Source organism: Terrapene carolina, unplaced genomic scaffold (assembly GCF_002925995.2).
Source record: "Terrapene carolina triunguis isolate 2854851 unplaced genomic scaffold, T_m_triunguis-2.0 Scaffold85, whole genome shotgun sequence".
NCBI classification, from domain to species: domain Eukaryota; kingdom Metazoa; phylum Chordata; order Testudines; family Emydidae; genus Terrapene; species Terrapene triunguis.
In genome coordinates this window covers 38,450,151-38,469,919 of record NW_020664436.1, presented here as the reverse complement: position 1 = coordinate 38,469,919, position 19,769 = coordinate 38,450,151, and the positions used below count along the sequence as shown (strand labels likewise).

The 19,769-nt window shown below is 41.4% G+C and overlaps 1 protein-coding gene across 3 annotated transcripts; it reads right to left on the bottom strand.

Moving 5' to 3' along the window:
• Window positions 1-1,466: 1,466 nt before the first annotated feature.
• Window positions 1,467-13,887, bottom strand: MTRF1L (mitochondrial translational release factor 1 like). 3 transcript variants are annotated; one of them, XM_026649754.2, is made up of 6 exons: window positions 13,810-13,887; window positions 10,938-11,121; window positions 7,223-7,386; window positions 6,116-6,233; window positions 2,876-3,012; window positions 1,467-1,700 (listed from the first exon to the last, which is right to left on the bottom strand). In XM_026649754.2, exons 2-6 carry the CDS (start codon window positions 11,068-11,070, stop codon window positions 1,485-1,487), a joined length of 768 nt encoding a protein of 255 aa, XP_026505539.1. In that variant the 5' UTR covers window positions 11,071-11,121; window positions 13,810-13,887; the 3' UTR covers window positions 1,467-1,484. The 3 variants fall into 3 exon arrangements, with proteins under 3 accessions (XP_026505539.1, XP_024068136.1, XP_024068135.1); XM_024212368.3 differs by lacking the exons at window positions 10,938-11,121; window positions 13,810-13,887 and adding exons at window positions 7,556-7,719; window positions 8,060-10,779; XM_024212367.3 differs by lacking the exons at window positions 10,938-11,121; window positions 13,810-13,887 and adding an exon at window positions 7,556-10,779.
• Window positions 13,888-19,769: the final 5,882 nt, after the last annotated feature.

Sequence of the window (19,769 nt, the reverse complement as noted above, 5' to 3'; positions counted from 1 at the left end):
ATCAGCTAAGATACTTTATATTTAATTGGCATTTGCCTTACTCTTGCAAGAATTGCCATCTTTAATGACACTGGCAGGACAATTTGCATTGCCATCCCCAGGCTGGGCCATTCTGAGTAAAAGGACTTCAGATCTCCAGGGCTGCTAATGCAACACTTACACAGCCATGATTAATGAGCACAACAATGTATAGAGACAATAAAAACTCCACCTTTACAGCTGAGATTAGCATCTTACTGAAGGTTACAGAAAATAGTCCAGTCACCATTAGTTTTCTAATAGCATATAACCGATAAAAAGAGGAAAGCAAGAACTAGAAGACCTGAAGTTCAGGCTTCAAGAAAGTACATCCAAAATCCACAAAGGAACATGGGCATTGCAATACTGAGCCTAGCTTTCAGATGCCTTGAAAATCACTGGAACCACAAAGCCTATGTTAGGTGTCTAGGCTCCCTATACAATGCATGGGGAGAGAGAGCACCGGAAAATGGGATCCACGAACGTCAGCAAGCTAGGCACGGTAGGAAATGCTGATGAGAAAGGTGTGTCCTAAAGCCTGGTCATCTCAGGTGCCTGTTAAAGTTCAGTGCCTAAATCTGATCTGCAGGGAAGCACCTATTTCTGCTTGTGATCCACAACCAGGAACCCCTCCCTTGGAGTCAGGTGACTTAGGTGCCTAAGACATTTTCACAAGAAACAGTTTAGGTGCCTGTCTCACTCCACACAAAATGGCTGTGGGGAAGAGGGGGTCTCCCTTGTAGTTTTTAGCTCAGTGCTTGAGGTACTCAGTTGAGATATGGGAGACCATAATTTAAATTCCCCCCTTTGCCTGATGAGAAGGGATTTGAATAGGGGTCTCCCACCTCTCAGGTGAGTACCTTAGCCACTGGACTATGGAATATTCTGATGTAGGTCTCTCTCACTCTCTCGTTGAATTCATTCTACTTTAATAAGATAATTAAATATTAATTAGTCCAGAGACAGAAACAGAGTCTTTGTATAGTCAAGTGGCTAGGTCACTCACCTGAGAGGTAAGAGTAGCCCACTCACAGTTGAGCACCCTAACCACTGGCCTAAATGTTATAAAAGGGAGGCTCCCTGCATCCTTGGCTTTATACTGTATGGAACAGATTTTTATGCTCAGATGAAGCCTAGAACTAGAAGCAACTCCGTTTTTCTGCATACCTTTTGAGAGTAGAGCAGCAATGTCCTCAGGTGAGAAAGTAAAAACTGCAATCACTTCAAACTCAATCATATTTACTTTAGATTTTCTACACTGCAGTCATCTCATACAAAAGTCTATAGTCTTCTACTCCAGCAAGTAGGAAAAACTGTTTAGCAGTCATGAAGAGATAAATTAATCCTTTTTGATGATCTGAAATGCAGTTTACACCTCCTGTGTGATGCTCCAGCGAACAGCCATGCAGCTAATTTGTGTCATGGTAGCCATATCTGTCATTACAGGGCTTAGCAAAGAACAAAGTTCAGGTCAGATTTGTTTTTACATTTTCTGAAATAATTTCCATTAAAGTTTCATAATCAGCATATTCCCTCAGGGATGTTATCATTTCATCTAGCGGTTCTTCCCCTAACATAAAACTTTCAATATGATGCACTGTTCTGTTTATCCTGTGGTCAGTTACACGATCCTGTGGAAAGTTGTATGTTCTGATCTTCTCGGATCTTCCTTTGGTCCCAATCTACCACATAAGAAGAATCAGTTTATTATCATGGTATTCTTTTTAAGCATAGAATAATATACTGGTTAAGCATTTGAATATCAGTTGTTTACTTCCTACTGGAAATACACAATATTCATGACAGAGATTTAGTAATAGGACTAACCTACAGACCTGTTCACTATAGCTATGGCTAAGAAAAACAAGTTCCTAGAGTTCTTAGATCATATATATTATATATGTGTGAAGAACTGTAGTGTTCTTATAGTTACTACAAACCTATATGAAGTGCTAGAGTAGCCATCACTGGATAAGAAACGTGCTGTATCCTACTGCAAAGCCATAAGTCTTTCCTTTCTAATGGCACATAATTTCTAATTGCGATGGGTTATCAGACATCAGACCTTTACCCTGTCACTGACCCAGGACTGAATATTGTCCACCATGTACCTGAGATTTTTCAGGTATGTTAATTTAAAAAACAAAGTCAGCAGTTTGAAAGCTATTCAGAGATTTAATATGGGTAGTACTATGTCCTGATGGAACTAGATGAGTAGTCAAAAGTGCAGAATGCGTGATCATGCTGCTATTGACATTACATGCATGGTAGATAAGTTTTTTTCAATCCCTGTGTATGACAGCTAGCTCAATGTGTAAGATTACTAGCCAGGGTGAAAAATACCTGTGCCACCAAGCCCTACCCAATCCTTATGCACTGCAATTTAATGGAATAAGACAGCAGTTCTCAAATTGTGAGTCGGGACCGCATTTTAATGGGGTCGCCAGGGCTGGCTCAGACTCGTTGGGGCCAAAGCCTGAGCCCCACCGCCTGGGACTGAAGCCAAAGCCCAAGGGCTTCAGCCCTGGGTGGGTGGCTCAGGTTACAGGCCCCTGCCTGGGGCTTAAACTTTGCCCCCCTCCCTCCCCCGGACAGTGGGGCTCGGGCTTTGGCCCTGTCACCCGGGGCAGCTGGGCTCAAGCTTCAGTCCCCCCTCCTGGTTTCATGTAATAATTTTTGTTGTCAGAAGGGGGTCGCGGTGCAATGAAGTTGGAGAACCCCTGGAATAAGACATTTGTGCACTGCATTTAACTATAATATATAGCAATTAACTTTCTTTTTAATCTAATTTTAAAATGTAACTTGCTATCAGCAGCCCCATATGCACAGAGCTATTCATTTGCAAAGTAAATCCTACCTGAATCTTTCTGGCATTGTATCTCTTTCTTGTCTCTTCTTCTAGTTTGATGCTGTATAGTTTAGCACGAAGCATTTGCAAAGCCTTCTCTTTATTTCTGATTTGAGATCTCTCTTGTTGACATTCAGACACTACACCTGATTACAGCAAAAATGTAATCAGATTTAACATTTAATAAGAATAAGTACAAAAATATTGTTGTGATTGCATCTTCAATGGAGATTATTTTTATTTTAAAAGTAAAAACAAGCTACTACCTTCTTTACCACATTAAGGGAGGCAAAAAAATAAAATCCAAAATCTGTAATAGTTAAGGATGCGATTTAATCATGGAGGTCACGGATTCTGTGATTTTAATAGAGTTCCGTGACTTCTTCGGCTTCAGATTCAGCCCTGCTCCAGCTTAGGCTTCAGTCCCGCTATAACCATACCCTGATTTTTTCCTTTTTGTACTATGACAATTCTGTGAATTTTGCTTAAATTTACTGTAACAAAATTGTATTCATAGTAAAAGTTTAGCCTGAGATTCAGGTTAGGGTTGAATTGCGCAGGTCCTTTACCACACACACAAGATGTTTAAATTTATAATTGAATATGATACGCTATAGGGAGTCTGTGGAAGAAGAGATGAGTGATGTAATCTGATTCACTGGTGTGGAAGATAATCTTAGCATCTATGTTTTGCATGATCTTGATTAAAGAAATTTTGAAATTAGGGGGGCCAGGGAAGAAGAGGCTGCAGTAATCAATGTGGGAGAATCAGGGTGTGGACAATTATTATTATAGCACCACACAAATGTATGCTAAACTCTTCTGCCATAAAAAGACATGGTCCCCACCCCAAAAGCTTACAGTCTAAGCTGGACAAGGAGCAAGAGGTGTGAGTAATGAATACCGGGAAGAGAAATAAGCTGGTGGGAATACAGGGGTTACAAAATAATTTCATATAATTTCTTGGATTTGTTTATATATCTATCTATATCTTGCTGGCTCTGATAAGATTGTGTTTTTAATACCGATTGTTTATAACATAGTTTAAAAACTGTAATTTTTTTTCCTGTAGCCATAAGGGAGTGTGAATGGAGCTGATATGATAGGAATAATGGAAGTGGGAGAAAAGGAACATAAAAGGAGGAGGTGTGATGTAGACAGGCACAAGAGGAAAGAAGAAACAAAATGATATAGGAAAAGGTCAAGAGATGAGGTGTGTCATAGCATGCAGATCAGATAACAGTTCATTAGCTCATATAGCAACCAATGTAATTGGTTGCTGAAGTCCAACATCTTGGAGTGTAAGTCTAACATTAAGAAAACAGTGACTGTAAAGATGTGCTGCTGCTGTTCTGGTTCCCAAGGGAACTGGGATATTTAATGCTCTGCGGGGACTTGGCTTCCTATGTGGGTGTTCCAATGTTCAGTGGAGGATGAAGGGAGGCTTAAGAAGATCTAAAATGCCCATTGCTAGATGGGACAAGTATTTTAGTAACCAGAACAGAGTAATAGTTGTCCTCTTCTGTAAAATAAGTGGTAATATTCTGGATATGTTGGGAGAAGGAGGAGTAAGAGATGACTGATGTTGCAAGACTGCTGGCAATGGGAGAATAGAGGGAGCTCAAATAAAAGGGGATGCCAAAATAATGAGAGAAGAATGGAACCTTTGAAAGAGATATCTGAGAGGTCGGAGGAGAATCTGGACCCGTCACGGCTATAAGAACCAAGGGAAAACAAGGTGTTGAACACTGGAGTGATCAGCAATACTGAGGCTGCAAAAAGATCAAAGAGGAGAAGATAACAAAGATTCTGGAATTTGGCTCTGATGATATGTTGGAGATGTTGGTGAGAGCAGTTTTGGTGGAGGTGAAGAGTGGAAGCTAAATAAGAAGGGTCCAAAAGGAAGCTGGATGAGGGGAAGTCAAGGCAGCTGTTGTAGATGGCACACTGAAAGAGCTCAGAGGTGAGTAGAAAGAAGATTGCGTGGCATTTAAGGGCATTTGAGGATGAAGATACGAGAGCATACCTGTATGCTATGAGGAAGGAGCCAGAAGACAGATGAAAGTCAATAGCTGAGAATGGGAGACAGGTGGAGGAGTTGCAGTTAACTGCATTAAGGTAGCACCAATGCACTTCAGTTAGGAGCGGGTCCCCACAGCAATAAGTACGGTGTTAAATGGAGAAAGACACTGCCTGCTTCAAAGAGCTAACATCATAATGCTAAGTAGAAAAGGAGATACCCTGTTCTCCAGATGCTGAGGGGGGAAGGGGCGAACCACCAAACACAACTGTTCAGTGGGTCTCAAGCTGGCTCCTGAAGATCTGTCTTCTACTGCCTCTCATCCTTTTTTCAGCTGCTAAATTGCATTAAAAAACTAAAAATATAAATCTTCCATATAAGCAACTGCTGCAGTTGTCTCAAGGACGTTATTGTGAATAAAAAGGGAGATGGTTTAATGAACTGGATTGTAAAAGGAGGTGGTCTGCAAAACTGTGAATGGAGGAAGAAGTGGTCGACAAGACACTTTATATTAATGAGCTATGAAAACATTTGAGAATGGAACTCTAGTGTCTTCAAGGTTTCAGAATAAGCTAGAATTGTGTCAAAAGCAACAGAAATTGATTTGTGTGATAAAATTATCATTGCTAACTAAGAAGAGGTAAAACTCCAAGTATAGAGTACTCCACACTCAAGTACTTCCACTTTCAAGCAAATCATTGTCCTAATAGTCTACCCTGCTTTTAAGCACTACTTCTCTTTATATGTGAAATTTAATAAACATGGAAAGTGATAAACTGTAATCAAGAGAATTGTAGGCTACCTCCCCGAAAACAGACGTATCCCAATGCACCTCAATCTTCAGTTCCAACACACTAATAATTTAGTACTGGACCTATGAAGCAGAAGCCACCAGATGTGCCAAGAGGGATAGTGGTTTTGTGCTGTGGAGAAATGTCCACTGAGATCTAAATTTGGATGTAGTTTTATAAAGTTTGCAGAAATGAATGGTTATTTCATTAATCCTTTCCAAAACCCTTATCCCATAAGGATTTTCCAATATTAAATTACATGATTTTTTTGTCTCCCAGTACTGAAAATTGTTCTTACAAAGAGAATGAAGAAGTAGGAGGAGAACATAGGTAGAATTATTTAGCTTTTTGACCTTTCAACCTGATAAGATATCTGCATTTTAGTTATGACAATAGTTTCATATTGTAGATCCTTTATTAGGAGTAACTTGTAGGTACCTGTTGGAATATGAACTATCCGTACAGCACTGTCAGTTGTATTTACATGCTGGCCCCCAGCTCCACTGGCTCTCTTAGTTTCAATTTGTAAATCTTTAGGATTAATTATCAGATTGATCTATGATAGGGAAGAAAAAAAAAACCCATACACATCTTTGTTTTTCCTTTCTAGACAAATGACAGTTATTTTTAATATAAACACTCGGATATTTTTTAAACAGTATATTTCAGTAGGAGATCAAAACCATTTCAAGTTGATGAGGAGTGTGATGCAACAACCAAACAGTTTCAGAAAGCACAATACAGTCCTGGTGATCAGACTGCAGTGCAAGCTCCTGTGAGGCAAAGATCAATACAAAGTTTTAATTCTCAGCTAGTTCAGGGTTGTTAGCTCAGCAAACCCCTGATGAGAACAAAATTCTCAGCAAATCATTTTAGGAGAAGGAAAATATGGAATTTAGAGAGAATGCATAGGTAAATGAAATCTCTGAGTTCCACATTTTTTTGTTCCAGTTTTTTTGTCACTGTGTCAGAGATACAAGTCCCCGTTGACATACCTCTGCTGAAGTCCAGCTAGGAAGAGCCAAAATTTGGATGAGGGATTCCTGAGACATTTCCCTCCTTTCTCTCCCCACCCCCGATCAATTTGTATTCCCACTTCCCATATACTAAAGCATTCTTCTGGAATTGTAATAGACTTTGGTTCTAAAAGTTGTTTTTGAATGGAACATTTTTCATGCTTAGCAAACACTTAGTGTATATAAAATATAGAAGCTAAAGAGATCTTACTTCATACAAAGTAATTTGCCACAAGCTATGTAAGAGAAAATCCTATTGAACTCACAACAGTTTGTTGGTGGGAAAATTTTGTGAGGCAGGAATGTGAAGAAATCTACAAACACACACACTTGTGTGTGCCCCTGCTATCTAGCCTCTCCGGACATAAATATGATAATTAGACACAACATGACTTGGGGTTTTGGAATAACCCCATAAAAATCAGGGAGAGGTCAAAAGATTGAAAAGGGAAAGATTTTACATGTCTTCAAGATGGCAGGTAATGGGGGTTGTTCATGGGACAAGTAGTTATATTTAAATACATCTTACCTCCATGGGTTGGGGTAATAGTGCGATAGTCATTGTACTGGTGTGAATACGGCCTTGCTTTTCTGTCTTTGGCACTCGTTGAACACGATGCACGCCTCCTTCAAACTTCATATGCTTGTATGCTTCAAGACCTGCTATACTGGCAGCTGCATGTCTCAGGCCACCTTAAAGACAAAAAGAAAACTGTCTTACTATAACTATCCTATTATAATTTGAAACATTTTATTTAGATGATACTGACATTTGTTCTTGGGAAAAAGTTAGGAATAATTTATCAAGTGACTTATGTGTAGTCTGAATCAGGCTTTACTTAATTATAAAGTACCTCCTCACCAGCCAACCTGTGTTCCATTCCTCAACATTCTGCAGCACTCTTGCTTTCTGTATGTTGTCTCATGTATCTTTCAGTGTTGGGGAAAATCAAGATTGCTGATTACACAATGAAGAGGCAGACTTGGCTGAGTGTTCTACTAGGAAATTTCCATAGGAATTATCTTCTAATTTTTTAAAAAAACAAGCAGTTAACAAGGAAAAATGTTTTAACTAATATCTTCAGTCAGGTTTATACCCAATGATGAGAAAAAAAAAAAAAACGCCCAAGAACAAAAATTCCCTGCAGGTTTTTTGTTAAAGGGAGGCGTGTCAAATTCATTCTGTGGAGGAGGCCAAATGCCATTTTAAATTATATCTATGGGCCATGATATATATTTACAACTACATATCTCCCTCCATTCATGGAACTCCCACTGATGTCAATAGTAAGTTTACAAAAAGATCATGAGTGGAATATGGTCTCTGTATAGTAACAAACTTACTTATTATTTGTTAGTGTCTTACCATATTCAGCATTACTCAGTGGAAAAATTTGGTCAACTTTAGGACCACGACTATTTTTGTTCTTTGTGTCTCTTTCCCATCCACCTTTAGTCCTCTTCCCCTCTTCCCTGTTTTTGTATTTCTCTTCCTTTCTTCTTTCTCTGCATTTCCTTTCCTGCTGAGAGGTAGGAAAAACCCTCAATTCCCAACCACCCCTTTCCAGTCACTAAAATTATCAGCAATGAAATAGTTAAGGCTGACAAAGTGTCACAACTGGAATTTGGAGTTAAACCCAATGAGATTAATAGGAATGGGAAGGTACATATCACTAAAAGCCATTCCTGCATCAGTATACATGTTAGGTTATCTCTTCAAGGGCTAGATAGAAGCTTTCTAAAATGAAAGCCAAAACAGTGCAGAAATCTGACTATGCAATCTAGGCCACCAAAAATACATTTAGCAGGCCAGATCCACATTGTGGGACTGGTGTTTGACAACTGTAATTAAGGGGTTTGCAAATATTGCTGTTCTCTGCAGACTCTTAATATTCTATTAACATTTTCTCACAAAAAAGAAATAAGTTTTGATTCCATTAAGTCAGTCTGTAGGGAACACCCTCCCCCCTGACCCCCCGCCCAAATGGTCTGTATGCCAACCTTACCATTTCCCTCCCTGCTTCCTTACAAAGCCATCTGACCTATCGTGGTGATTTCTTTTTAAATTTTACCCATACTTGCCAATAAAATAGGGTTTTATATGAATTTGTAAATGTATCGCTTTGTTACCTCAATGCATAATTAAACAAACTTTATAGCTTAAGTGATTTGTCAGGATGTATCAGTTTATTATGTTAATGCTGTATGTTAAATCCACCACTTAATACCGACACTAATAAATACAGCTATCCAAGATACAGTTTGGATATGTCTGGTAAATAAGAATGGCTGCCAAAAAAATCTGAAACTTTAACATACGCTCTCCATGCTAACAATTCTTGTGAAATCTTTCAATTGTATAATATGGCCATCATCAGACTGAGTAAAAGATTTATTGCTGTATATTCAAGGATTCTTGCTCAATTACATAGAATTTAGGCTTACTATAATATTAATGCTTAAACACATTTATTTCTAATTAAAAAGCTAAATAAGTATCTCTTCTACATAGCAAGCTGAAGAGGAAGCTGATTGATGATCACAGTAAAAATATTTGAAAGTGCACTATGGTATTAGTGATTATTAAGTTAGTTTCTAGTGGATTTTAGTGATTCAGCTTCTTCTCTATCTTTCCCATGTCTTATCCCAAAAGTTGGTATGTTTCCAAAATAGATGTATGTTAAAGCTATACAGGTCAAACATCTTATTTGTTTACCATTTGGTGAACCTACATTCATGTCTTTTGTGAAACGTTTTAGTGAGTTAATCTGCTTTAGTAAACCATTGTATATTTAATTAGAAGCTACCACAGCATGTGGAAATAAAAAAAAAAAAATAGAATGGACATTAATTAACTTGATTAAGAAACAAAGTACCACCCACACCTAAGGCATACCCACAGGAATGCCTTATACCATCTGTACTGTGACTTGGAAAGAAAATTTACTGGCAAACTGGGTACGCTTGACCACAACAATCAGTTTACTTGTGATAGAATTAGTCTACCTGATGGATGTCCTTGAATTATAAATCTTGGCATGTTTAAGAATTAGCACTTGGGGAATTTGCTTAATCCAGTTAACAATAACATCTCTAGAAGGAGATTTTGAAATAATAGAAAACTTGAGCTCATCAGTGTCATTAGCAACTAGCAGTCCAAATTGCTCAGCTAACAATGAGAAAAGAACTGAAGAAGACTTTAGCATAGACCAGTTTTATATATTTGAATATTTCTGCTTTTTAAAAAAATCCTGTTACACAATTTAACTTTACTAGATTGAATAAAAGATACAAATGAATAAATCCGATCTTCATTAAGATGGAGTCACAAGGATTATTTTACGACAGTCAGAAAGTGACCAGTCTAGCTTACGAAGAGGATGGGTTTCACAAAGGAACCAGACCTACATTTTCAGAAGTACAAATGCATGCAACAACTAATTCATGTGTACAAGGTTTGCCCATTAAAATATGGCCCTATAATTCCCAAAGGGTAATATTCATTTCAGCGAAGAGTTCCAGGGAAAGGTCTTGCACACTATTTAAGCCTTTATCATAAGAGTTATATGGTTAAATGGAGATCACGAGGTTTATGTAATGGCTCAACCTTTAAACGTACTGTTCAGGTGAATTTACAATTGAGCACATGTGATATTGAGCATGTGCATTTTTGGCGCAGATTAGTGAGGTTTTATTGTACATTTTTACTGAAACAAAACTTAAATGGATGAGAAAATATTTGGCAGAAGACAACATTTCAGATAAATTCAAGATATTTCAGCTTAGACACTGAACATAATTTTAATTAAATAGTGCCCCTTTTTGTGCCAAAGCACCCAGAGCACTGAACAAACATTCAGAATACAACAGAATGAATATATTATAAAAACAAGAATATTAAATAGCTATATAAAACTATTGTTTCCAAATCAATAAAAAATATACTTAATATATAAATATACCAGTATGCAGAGATCTTCACCCCAAACATGTAACTTCAATTCATATTGATTTTTCTCAAGCTACGCCAACTACATTGTGTGACGCTATAGATTTTCATCCTTTCATTCTCACAGTAAAAATTGAGAAAAATCTTGTTTATATATTAAAACAGCTCTACTGATTCTGTTTACTTAAATTTGGAAGTGAAGTGCTTGTAGGCAGGCAACAAAACCCTCATGTAAGTACATTGCTTTTAACTATACAACTTTTCGATTCAAGTTATTAGAACATTAATTACTAACCTATTTCACTCGGAAAATATTCCAGTATTTCAAATCTCCAGTTTTTATATGCAGCATATTGTTGATACATATCAAATATCTCTGCAGTGAACAGCATGGCTTCCTGTCCACCAACTCCAGCAGTTACTTCCATGACCAAATCACTGTTGTCTGTTTCTTCTGAAGGAATCAAATGCAATACTATCTGTAAATACAAAAATTACACACCTTTTTACCTGTTTAAGGGCTTGTTTACACTAGCAAGTTTCTGTGCAGTAAAGCAGCTTTTTGTGCTCAAACTGCAGACGTGTACACACTGCCAAACCACTTTGTACGCAGAAACTCCTCAGTTGCAGCGCTGCAAAAAAACCACCTTGACAAGAGTCGTAAGGCTATTTACACAGAGGCTCCAGCTCTCTACTGCCAGTGTAGACACTTGATTGCTTTCTGCCCTGTAATTGGCCTCCGGAGCTGTCCCATAATGCCTCAAGTGACCGCTCTGCTCATTGTTTTGAACTCGGCTGCCCTGGAGACATGCGCCCCTTCCCTTTCAAAGCACTGTTTCTGACAGCGGTTGTGTGCTGTGCTGATCTGCTCCGGGATACAAAGCAAACCATTAATGTGGAATGCTTGCGCTGTTGAACACAGAGGTAGGTAGGGGTGTGTGTGTGTGTGAGTGTGAGTGTGAGAGAGAGATTGCAGTGCAGAGAACCCAGAGAGGGAGGCGGGGGCTGATGTCAGGGTTTCCCCCTGCCTCAGGACTGGCTGCTTCCTGTCTCTGTTTGAACTTACAAGACAGCATGCTGACACACGCTCTGTCCCCCAGAACACATTGTCTCTCTCCCCCCCTCCATACACACACACACTCCCTGTCACATTCTCTTCCCACACCTTCAGTTGAAAAGCAGCTGGCAATGTAGTCAGATACCCCTGGAACAATGGGATTGGGAAACCTGCATTATGTGACGCTGTGCCTGCCCCATGAGGCATTGCAAACCCTTCCCAAAGTACCCTGTGGCCAGTTGCACAGTGGGATAGTTACCACAATGCACTACTGTCTTTGCCGTTGCAAGAGCTGCTAATGTGGATGCGCTCCAGCGTCACAAGGAGCACAGTGTGGACACGCAACAGCGGTTTAATTCCAGCGTTTTAATAAAAGTGGTATAACTTGTGGCGCAGAAACTTGCCAGTGTAGACATACCCTAATATTTTCTTCCCCTGACACCTCAATGCATACTTGAAATATTTCACTATGTTCAGATGGTATGAAAATGTCATACAAGCCGTCCATCATTTTATTTTGCAGTCTGTTAAAGTAGCTCCTTGACATTCTCCAGCTAGGTAGTTTTCTTAATGCTCTTTCTCCCCACTCAGTGTTTAAGTTCAACCTACTTTTTTTTTTACTATAATTTCCCCCAGGCAACTCCCATTAATACATGAATATATAATATTTACTAGCATTTATCTGTAGACTTCAAGGAAGGTAAGTATCATTATCCTCATTTTATAGGTAGGAAACTGAGGCATAAGTGAAATAACCTGCCCAAAGTCATACAGCAGGTCAATGGAAGTCCTAGGAATAGAACCCAAATCTCCTGACTTCCAGTCAGTGCCCTTTTTGTTAATACACTACCTCCCTGAAGACTAACTCGAGTCAAGTGTGCATTTGTTGAGAAAAGCCTTTTTTGTGTTTGTCTGTGATGGTGAAAGGCTCTCTTCAAGTTGACCAACAAAACCTTATACAGATTTCCATTAGCCAGAAGAGGCCTCTGCTTTTGGAGACTACAGAAATCACTGACCAATATCTGGAAAGTCTTTTTTAAATTGAGATCTTCTTTTAACTCAATACTAGCTTATCAACTAAGTAGCTCTATGACTGAAAAAGTTCAGAAGTATGTCATGGAGTTGTTGAGGATTTTTGTTTTGTTTTATTTTGTTATTTTTTTTTAATCAGGAGAGATGTGAATTTGTATTGAATCACAAATTAAAAATGCACTGATATTAAAACCTGAAAATACATCATTAATAGCCATTATAAAACAATTTTACACATTGGACCAAGCTCGCTTTAAACACTTCCCTGTAATGTTTTCCACCCATTACTGCTTGCTGGTACTGAGTAAAGTTTCTCTATATATCTTTGTCCTATCTGTTCTTCCTGTAAATCTATACATTTTTGTATGTTTACAAAAAAATAAACATATAAACCAACTGTCATTTTGGTGCAGGATGAGCATGTGGCAAAATTAATTAATTTTCTTTAACAGATCAGATTTAGAAAAAAGCAATAGCTTTTTACCTTGTTATTGTGCACATTCCAGAGGGAATTATTTTGATGAAACTTACTACTATGCAGATGCCTATACAAACTAACAAGTGGGAACTAGTTACATAGTTTAAACATGTCTTTTGTAAAAGCAATAGCTTACTCTCACAGTGATCCTACGTGTATTTGCCCTGATCAGTTGATAAAGGCCCTGGGCACATATATATAAGCAGTAAAACTAATTAACCGTTTCTCTTGCAGCCAGAGAACGGAAGAAGCCTTAATAGCGTTTATAGTTTGAAACTCTTGAGAAGTGCCCACATAGGGCTCTATAAATACAAATAAATGCCTTTCAGGGATGGTCTAAGGATATTTGGTCCATGGAGGGATGGACTAGATTACCTCTCAAGGTCCCTTCCAGCCCTGTATTTCTGTGATTCTATAATATGTCAACTTTGCAGTTCTTAGAATGAAACACAATCCCATGTTTCTAACAATCAACTATAAAAAATGAAAAACTAATTTGAATGAAGTTGTATGGTTGTAAATGAGGACAGGATTTGGCTAGTGCTCATTTAACTTTGGATAGTAGACGGATATATGACATTACTTTACAAAGGACTATACCTGGCGCTTCAATTCAGTTATCTCTTCCTGACAGGAAACTATTTCCTCTTCTGCAAGCTTCTGCAAATCTTCATTCTCATCTGCAATATTGGAGTGGGTTAATCCTCAATAGCTATGATTTACACAATCTCATTAATCCTCCCTCCACAATAGCTGTATGACAAACCACACTTCTTACTGAATAAAAACATATTTTGCATGTCATTAAAAGTTGAAGAATATGATATGTGATTACCTTAGACCATCCCGTGGCTTTGCTGCACATTGGGCTACCCCCACATTTGCCATAATATGTGATCGAGATGAATAATTATTTTTAATAGTATTTTCTGGTATTGTCTAGATTAGATATGGGGAGATCCACCCTATTTAATATCTCTCTATTCTCTCCAGAAAGAAATGTGAAAACTAACTAGGAGTTAATCTTAAAATTCTCTGTTTACCTAAGGGTTTGGTTGTATCACAACATTCCCACCTCTACCCCACCCCTCAGCACAGATAACATTTCTTGAATAATACAAGCAATTCTTAAAATACATTAATCCAGCCCAGACAGACTTTTAAACAGCCTGCAGTTACCACTTCTAGCAATGAAGGGGGACTGTTATATTTGTCATGCCCATTCAATCCTTGATTGTTCTTCAAGAATGGTGCCAATGTGGTGGTAGTTTTTGTGAAGCTTACACCAGTACACTAGACACTGAACTAAAAATACTACTTATATTTATCTAGCACACAGGCCAAACCTGTCATTATATTGCAATAACTCTTGGCCACTTCTGACCTTGACTGGATTCTGAATGGTAACCCAGAAGTTAAAGGCCTTATATCCCATTACCAGTCATCTCATAAAAATGTTTTCAAACCATACAGTTCTAAACAACAGTTTCTTTTCAATGTAAAAACAAGCCCTTTTGATGTATAACAGCTAAAAAAAATTACATTTAATGTTGAAAGTTGAAAACTGTTGTATACCTATCGTTAAAAATTTCACTGGAATAGTGTTTCACTGTAAAATTCCTGACCATGCTTGATTTTAGATACTACCAATATTTGTACACAAGCTTTTTTTAGGACCAGTCGACAGGAGAAAGGCTTTGCCGATACAGCTATATTGGTATAGCTATATCAGCAGAGCCCCGATTGGAGATGCAATTTATATGGGCATAAGAAGATCTTTGCAGGTATAGTTAAATGAGCTCCCAAATGACAAGGACTCTTTTGCTGATATAACTATGTCTACACAGGGTTTTTCCAGTATTGCTGGGCTCGTCACAGCTATGCCAGGAAAACATTGTTACCTAGTCTTAGGCCCTGTCTACACTGGCAAGTTTCTGCGCAGTAAAACAGCTTTCTGTGCTGTAACTCCCCAGGTGTACATACTGCCAAGCCACTTAGTGCGCAGAAACGGCACAGTTGTAGTGCTTTTAAAAAAAAGCACCCCAACGAGAGGCGTAGAGTTTTCTGCGCCAGGGTTACAGTGCTGCGGTGCCAGTGTTGACACCGTGGCGATTTCAGTGCTGCGATTGGCCTGCGGGAGGTGTCGCACAATGCCTGTTCTCACTTCTCTGGTCATCGGTTTGAACTCTACTGCCCTGCTCTAAGATGACCAACAGTCATCCCCACCCCTTAAATTCCTTTGGAAATTTGAAAGTCCACTTCCTGTTTGCCCGGTGATGCGTGCAGTTGTCTCAGTGCATCTTTCCAGGTGGCCATGCATGCTCCAGGCGATCCCCCGCTTGGAGCAATGCCGAGCTGCTGGACCTCATCAGCATTTGGGGAGAGGAGGCTGTTCAGTCCCAGCTGTGCTCCAGCCATAGGAATTATGATACCTACGGACAGATTTCACGATGCATGACAGAAAGGGGCCATGTCCAGGACACATTGCAATGTAGGATCAAAGTGAAGGAGCTGCGGAATGCCTACCACAAGGCGCCGGAGGCAAACCGCCACTGCTGTGCCCACGAGCTGCTGATTCTACAAAGAGCTGGGCGTGATACTCGGCAGCAATCCCACCTCCATTGCGAAGGCCCCTGTGGATACTTCGTTGGCTCACGTGCCAGTCGAGAGTGGACCGAGCCAGAATGAGGAAATCTTGGACGAGGCTGTGGAGTGGTACCCAGAGGCAGAAGATGACTCGGAGGCCAGAGAGTTTCATGTAGCCAGGAGCTCTTTTCTATCCCAGAGGAGCCTAGGCAGTCACAGCTATTGGAGACTGGCGAAGCACAAACAGGAGAGGAGGCCCCAGGTAAGTGGATCTGATTTTGGGAATTGCTGAAGCGAGCTGTTGGGGGCAGGAGGGTTGCAGAAAGCAGGCTTGTCTCCCACCGCATGCCTAGTCTGAGTGGCGGAACAGGCTGTTGGTTGACTCCCTCACTTCACGGGAATCTCCCTCAGAGATCTCCAGGAAACTCTTGTGGAGATAATGGGCAATCCACTGCCGCAGGTTCCTCGGCAGAGCTGCTTTGTTTCTTGCCCCATTAACAGTAACTTTCCCGCGCCATTGTGCTGTCACTGGGAGGCGGGGAGTGTGGGGGGATTGCTGCACACAGGCGAGCTGCATAGGGGCCAGGCGGAAGCTGCAGGCTTGGAGAAGACCCTCCCTTGATTCCCTGTTCACCCTCAGCAGCGAGATACCTTCCATAATGATCACATCCTGTGGAAAGTGTGGGGACAGGAATGATTATCAGGCCTCCCCCATAGTGTTGGCTCTCCCCCAGAGCCACATGCCCAATGTACAGCAGGGTCTGGAAAGAGTGATTTACCCTGCCCCTGCGTCTACTCACCATTTTGGGGGTCTTGTGGCTCATGTGTGCTTGCCTGGGGTCAGCCAGATAGTGTGAGAGTACTGGCTGTGTTTTAAAGCACTGAATCAGTGTTGCAAACAACACTGCTTCTGTAAAATGTTGCGTTTAAACTTCACAGAGATGACCTTGGGAGCCCAGCCTCCCTCTTTGTTATCGGCGGCTGAACGGCTGCGTAGAATTAAAAGTGGTCAAGAAGAACTAAGGAGGACTTTCTGCATGAGGTTATGATGCACTCCGCCGCCGAGAAACAGGAATTGAAGGAGTGGCGGGACAGTGAGAAGAGGGACCGAAAGGAGAACGTGGCACACCAGAAAGAAGCCACGGACTGGCTCTTAAAAGTTATGGAGTGCCAAGCAGACACACTCCAGGCAATACTAGCTCTTCAAACCGAGCAGCTCCGTGCCCACCCTCCCCTGCAGCTGCTGTCGCAAAACTTTTTCCCATGTGCCCCCCCCAGACACCAACAACACACTTTTATCAACCTCCTGGCTCCAGTCTGTACCGCAGCATTCCACTCCTCCCTCCTCACACTCCAGCACTGCGGACTGCCACTACACTCAACACCCATCCCTCTGCAGTTTGGCCCTGCTGAAGTACAGCATCTGCTTCATTGTACTCCAAAGGAGAAGTTTGGATATGATCCCAGGACATACACAAATCTTTAGCCATCCCGGGACCCCCTCCTCCTCTTGGGACCTTCCCTTCCCCTATCCCCCTCACTGCTGATGTATTTTTTTGTTTGACTCTCTCCTCCGGTTGTTGTCTTTTAATAAAATAATTGTGTTTGTTTGAAAGCAATCTTCATTCTATTAAGTGAAAGTAAAAAGAGCACTGCAAAGCAACATACAACTATGTTAAACCCCCTTATTGCATCATGTGCACCAATCACCTCCTAGCATTACAAGCATAGCAACAAATATTAGTGGCTTTGAGCTTCAAATTGCTGCCTCAAGGCATCCCTGATCCTTATGGCCCCACGCTGTGCCCCTCTAATAACCCTGGTCTCTGGCTGTTCAAACTCAGCCTCCAGGCGCTGAGCCTCTGGGGTCCAGCCCTGAGTGAAGCTTTCACCCTTCCCTTCACAAATATTATGGAGCGTACAGCATGCGGCTATTAGCATAGGAATATTGTCATTGGCCAGGTCCAGCTTCCCACGGAGGCAGCACTAGTGGGCTTTTAGGGCTAGTCTACACTGGCAATGTTAAAGTGCTGCCACAGCAGCGCTTTAATGTGGCTGGTGTAGTCACAGCAGAGCGCTGGGAGAGAGTTCTCCCAGTGTTCTAAAAAACCCATCTCCACAAGGGGCGTAGCTACCGGCGCTGGCTGGTGCACGGTCTACACTGGCGCTTTATGGCGCTGAAACTTGCTGAGCTTGGGGGGGGAAGGGGGGGTGATTTTTCACACCCCTGAGCGAGAAAGTTGCAGCGCTGTAAAGTGCCAGTGTAGATAAGCCCTTAAATGGCCAAAAGCACACTCAACAGTCATTCTGCACTTGCTCAGCCTGTTGTTGAACCGCTCCTTGCTGCTGTCAAGTTGCCCCGTGTATGGCTTCATAAGCCACGGCATTAAGGGGTAGGCGGGGTCTCCCAGGATCACATTGGGCATTTCAACTTCCCCTACAGTGATCTTCTGGTTCGGGAAGAAAGTCCCTGCTTGCAGCTTCTTGAACAGGCGAGTGTTCCGAAAGATGCGTGCACCTTTCAGGACCAGCCTGTGTTAATGTCTGTGAAACGTCCATGGTGATCCACAAGAGCCTGGAGAACCATTGAGAAATACCCCTTGTGATTAATGTACTTGGTGGCTAGGTGGTTTGGTACCAGAATTGGAATATGCGTGCCATCTATCGCCCCTCCGCAGTTAGGGAAGCCCATTTGTGCAAAGACATCCACAATGTCACGCATGTTGTCCAGAGTCACGGTCTTTCGGAGTAGGATGCGATTAATGGCCCTGCACACTTCCATCAACACGAGTCCAACGGTCGACTTTCCCACTCCGAATTGGTTAGTGATCGATCGGTAACAGTCTGGAGTAGCCAACTTCCACAGTGCAATCGCCACACGCTTCTCCAACGACAGGGCAGCTCTCATTCTCGTGTCCTTGTGCCACAGGGCTGGGGCAAGCTCATCACACAGTCCCATGAATGTGGCTTTCCTCATCCAAAAGTTCTGCAGCCACTGCTCGTCATCCCAGACGTGCATGACAATGTGATCCCACCACTTGGTGCTTGTTTCCCAAGCCCAAAAGCGGCGTTCAACTGTGGTCAGCACCTCTGTGAATGCCACAAGCAATCTCATGTTGTACCTTCTACGCGTGGCGAGAACAATGTTGCACTCCTTTTGCCTTTGTAGTTTAAGAAATAACTCCATTGCCACTTGTGACGTGTTAGTCAGAGCGAGCAGCATACTGGTCAACAGCTCAGGATCCATTCCTGCAGCCTGAAGAGGCAGGGTGCACAGTACACAAACTGTTGAAAGATGGCACCAAAGGCAGATGGAAGCTAAGGGATTTCTGGGATGCGAAGCAATGCATCACGGGTCATTGGGACAGTACCCAGGATGCCCCACGATCCCCTCCGCCTTCCCACAAGTCTTTGTAGCAGAAGGGAAAGAGGTGCTCTGTGGGATAGCTGCCCAGAGTGCACTGCTGTTAATACTGCTGCAAGTGCCGCAAGTGTGAACACATTATTGCGCGGGCAGCTGACAGTGTGAACACACAACAGCGGTTTCCCTTCAGTGCTCTCTGAACGGCGCTGTAACTGCCGCTGCTGTAACTTTGCCAGTGTAGACATGCCCTTAGGCTACCAAATACAGTTTCACATACAACAAAACACCACACCCAAAACAATCTCTTAACACTCTGACCCCACTGAAAGGAGAAGGCTCTTTGTGTACAGTCTACTCAGAAAATGAAGGTGTGACTGGAGTGGGCATATCCACACTAGCTTTAATCCAGCTAGCATAGATAACAATAGTAGTGAAGACATGGCAGCAAGGACTTCAGGGCAGGTGAGCTCAAGTATGTACACAGGGTCCTTGGTGGGCTTGTACTCAGGTGACTAGCCTGCACTGAAGTCCATGCCACCACATCTTCATTACTGTTGTTATCCATGCTAGGTAAATTAGTGTGGGTATGCCTACCTGGGCTACAATTACA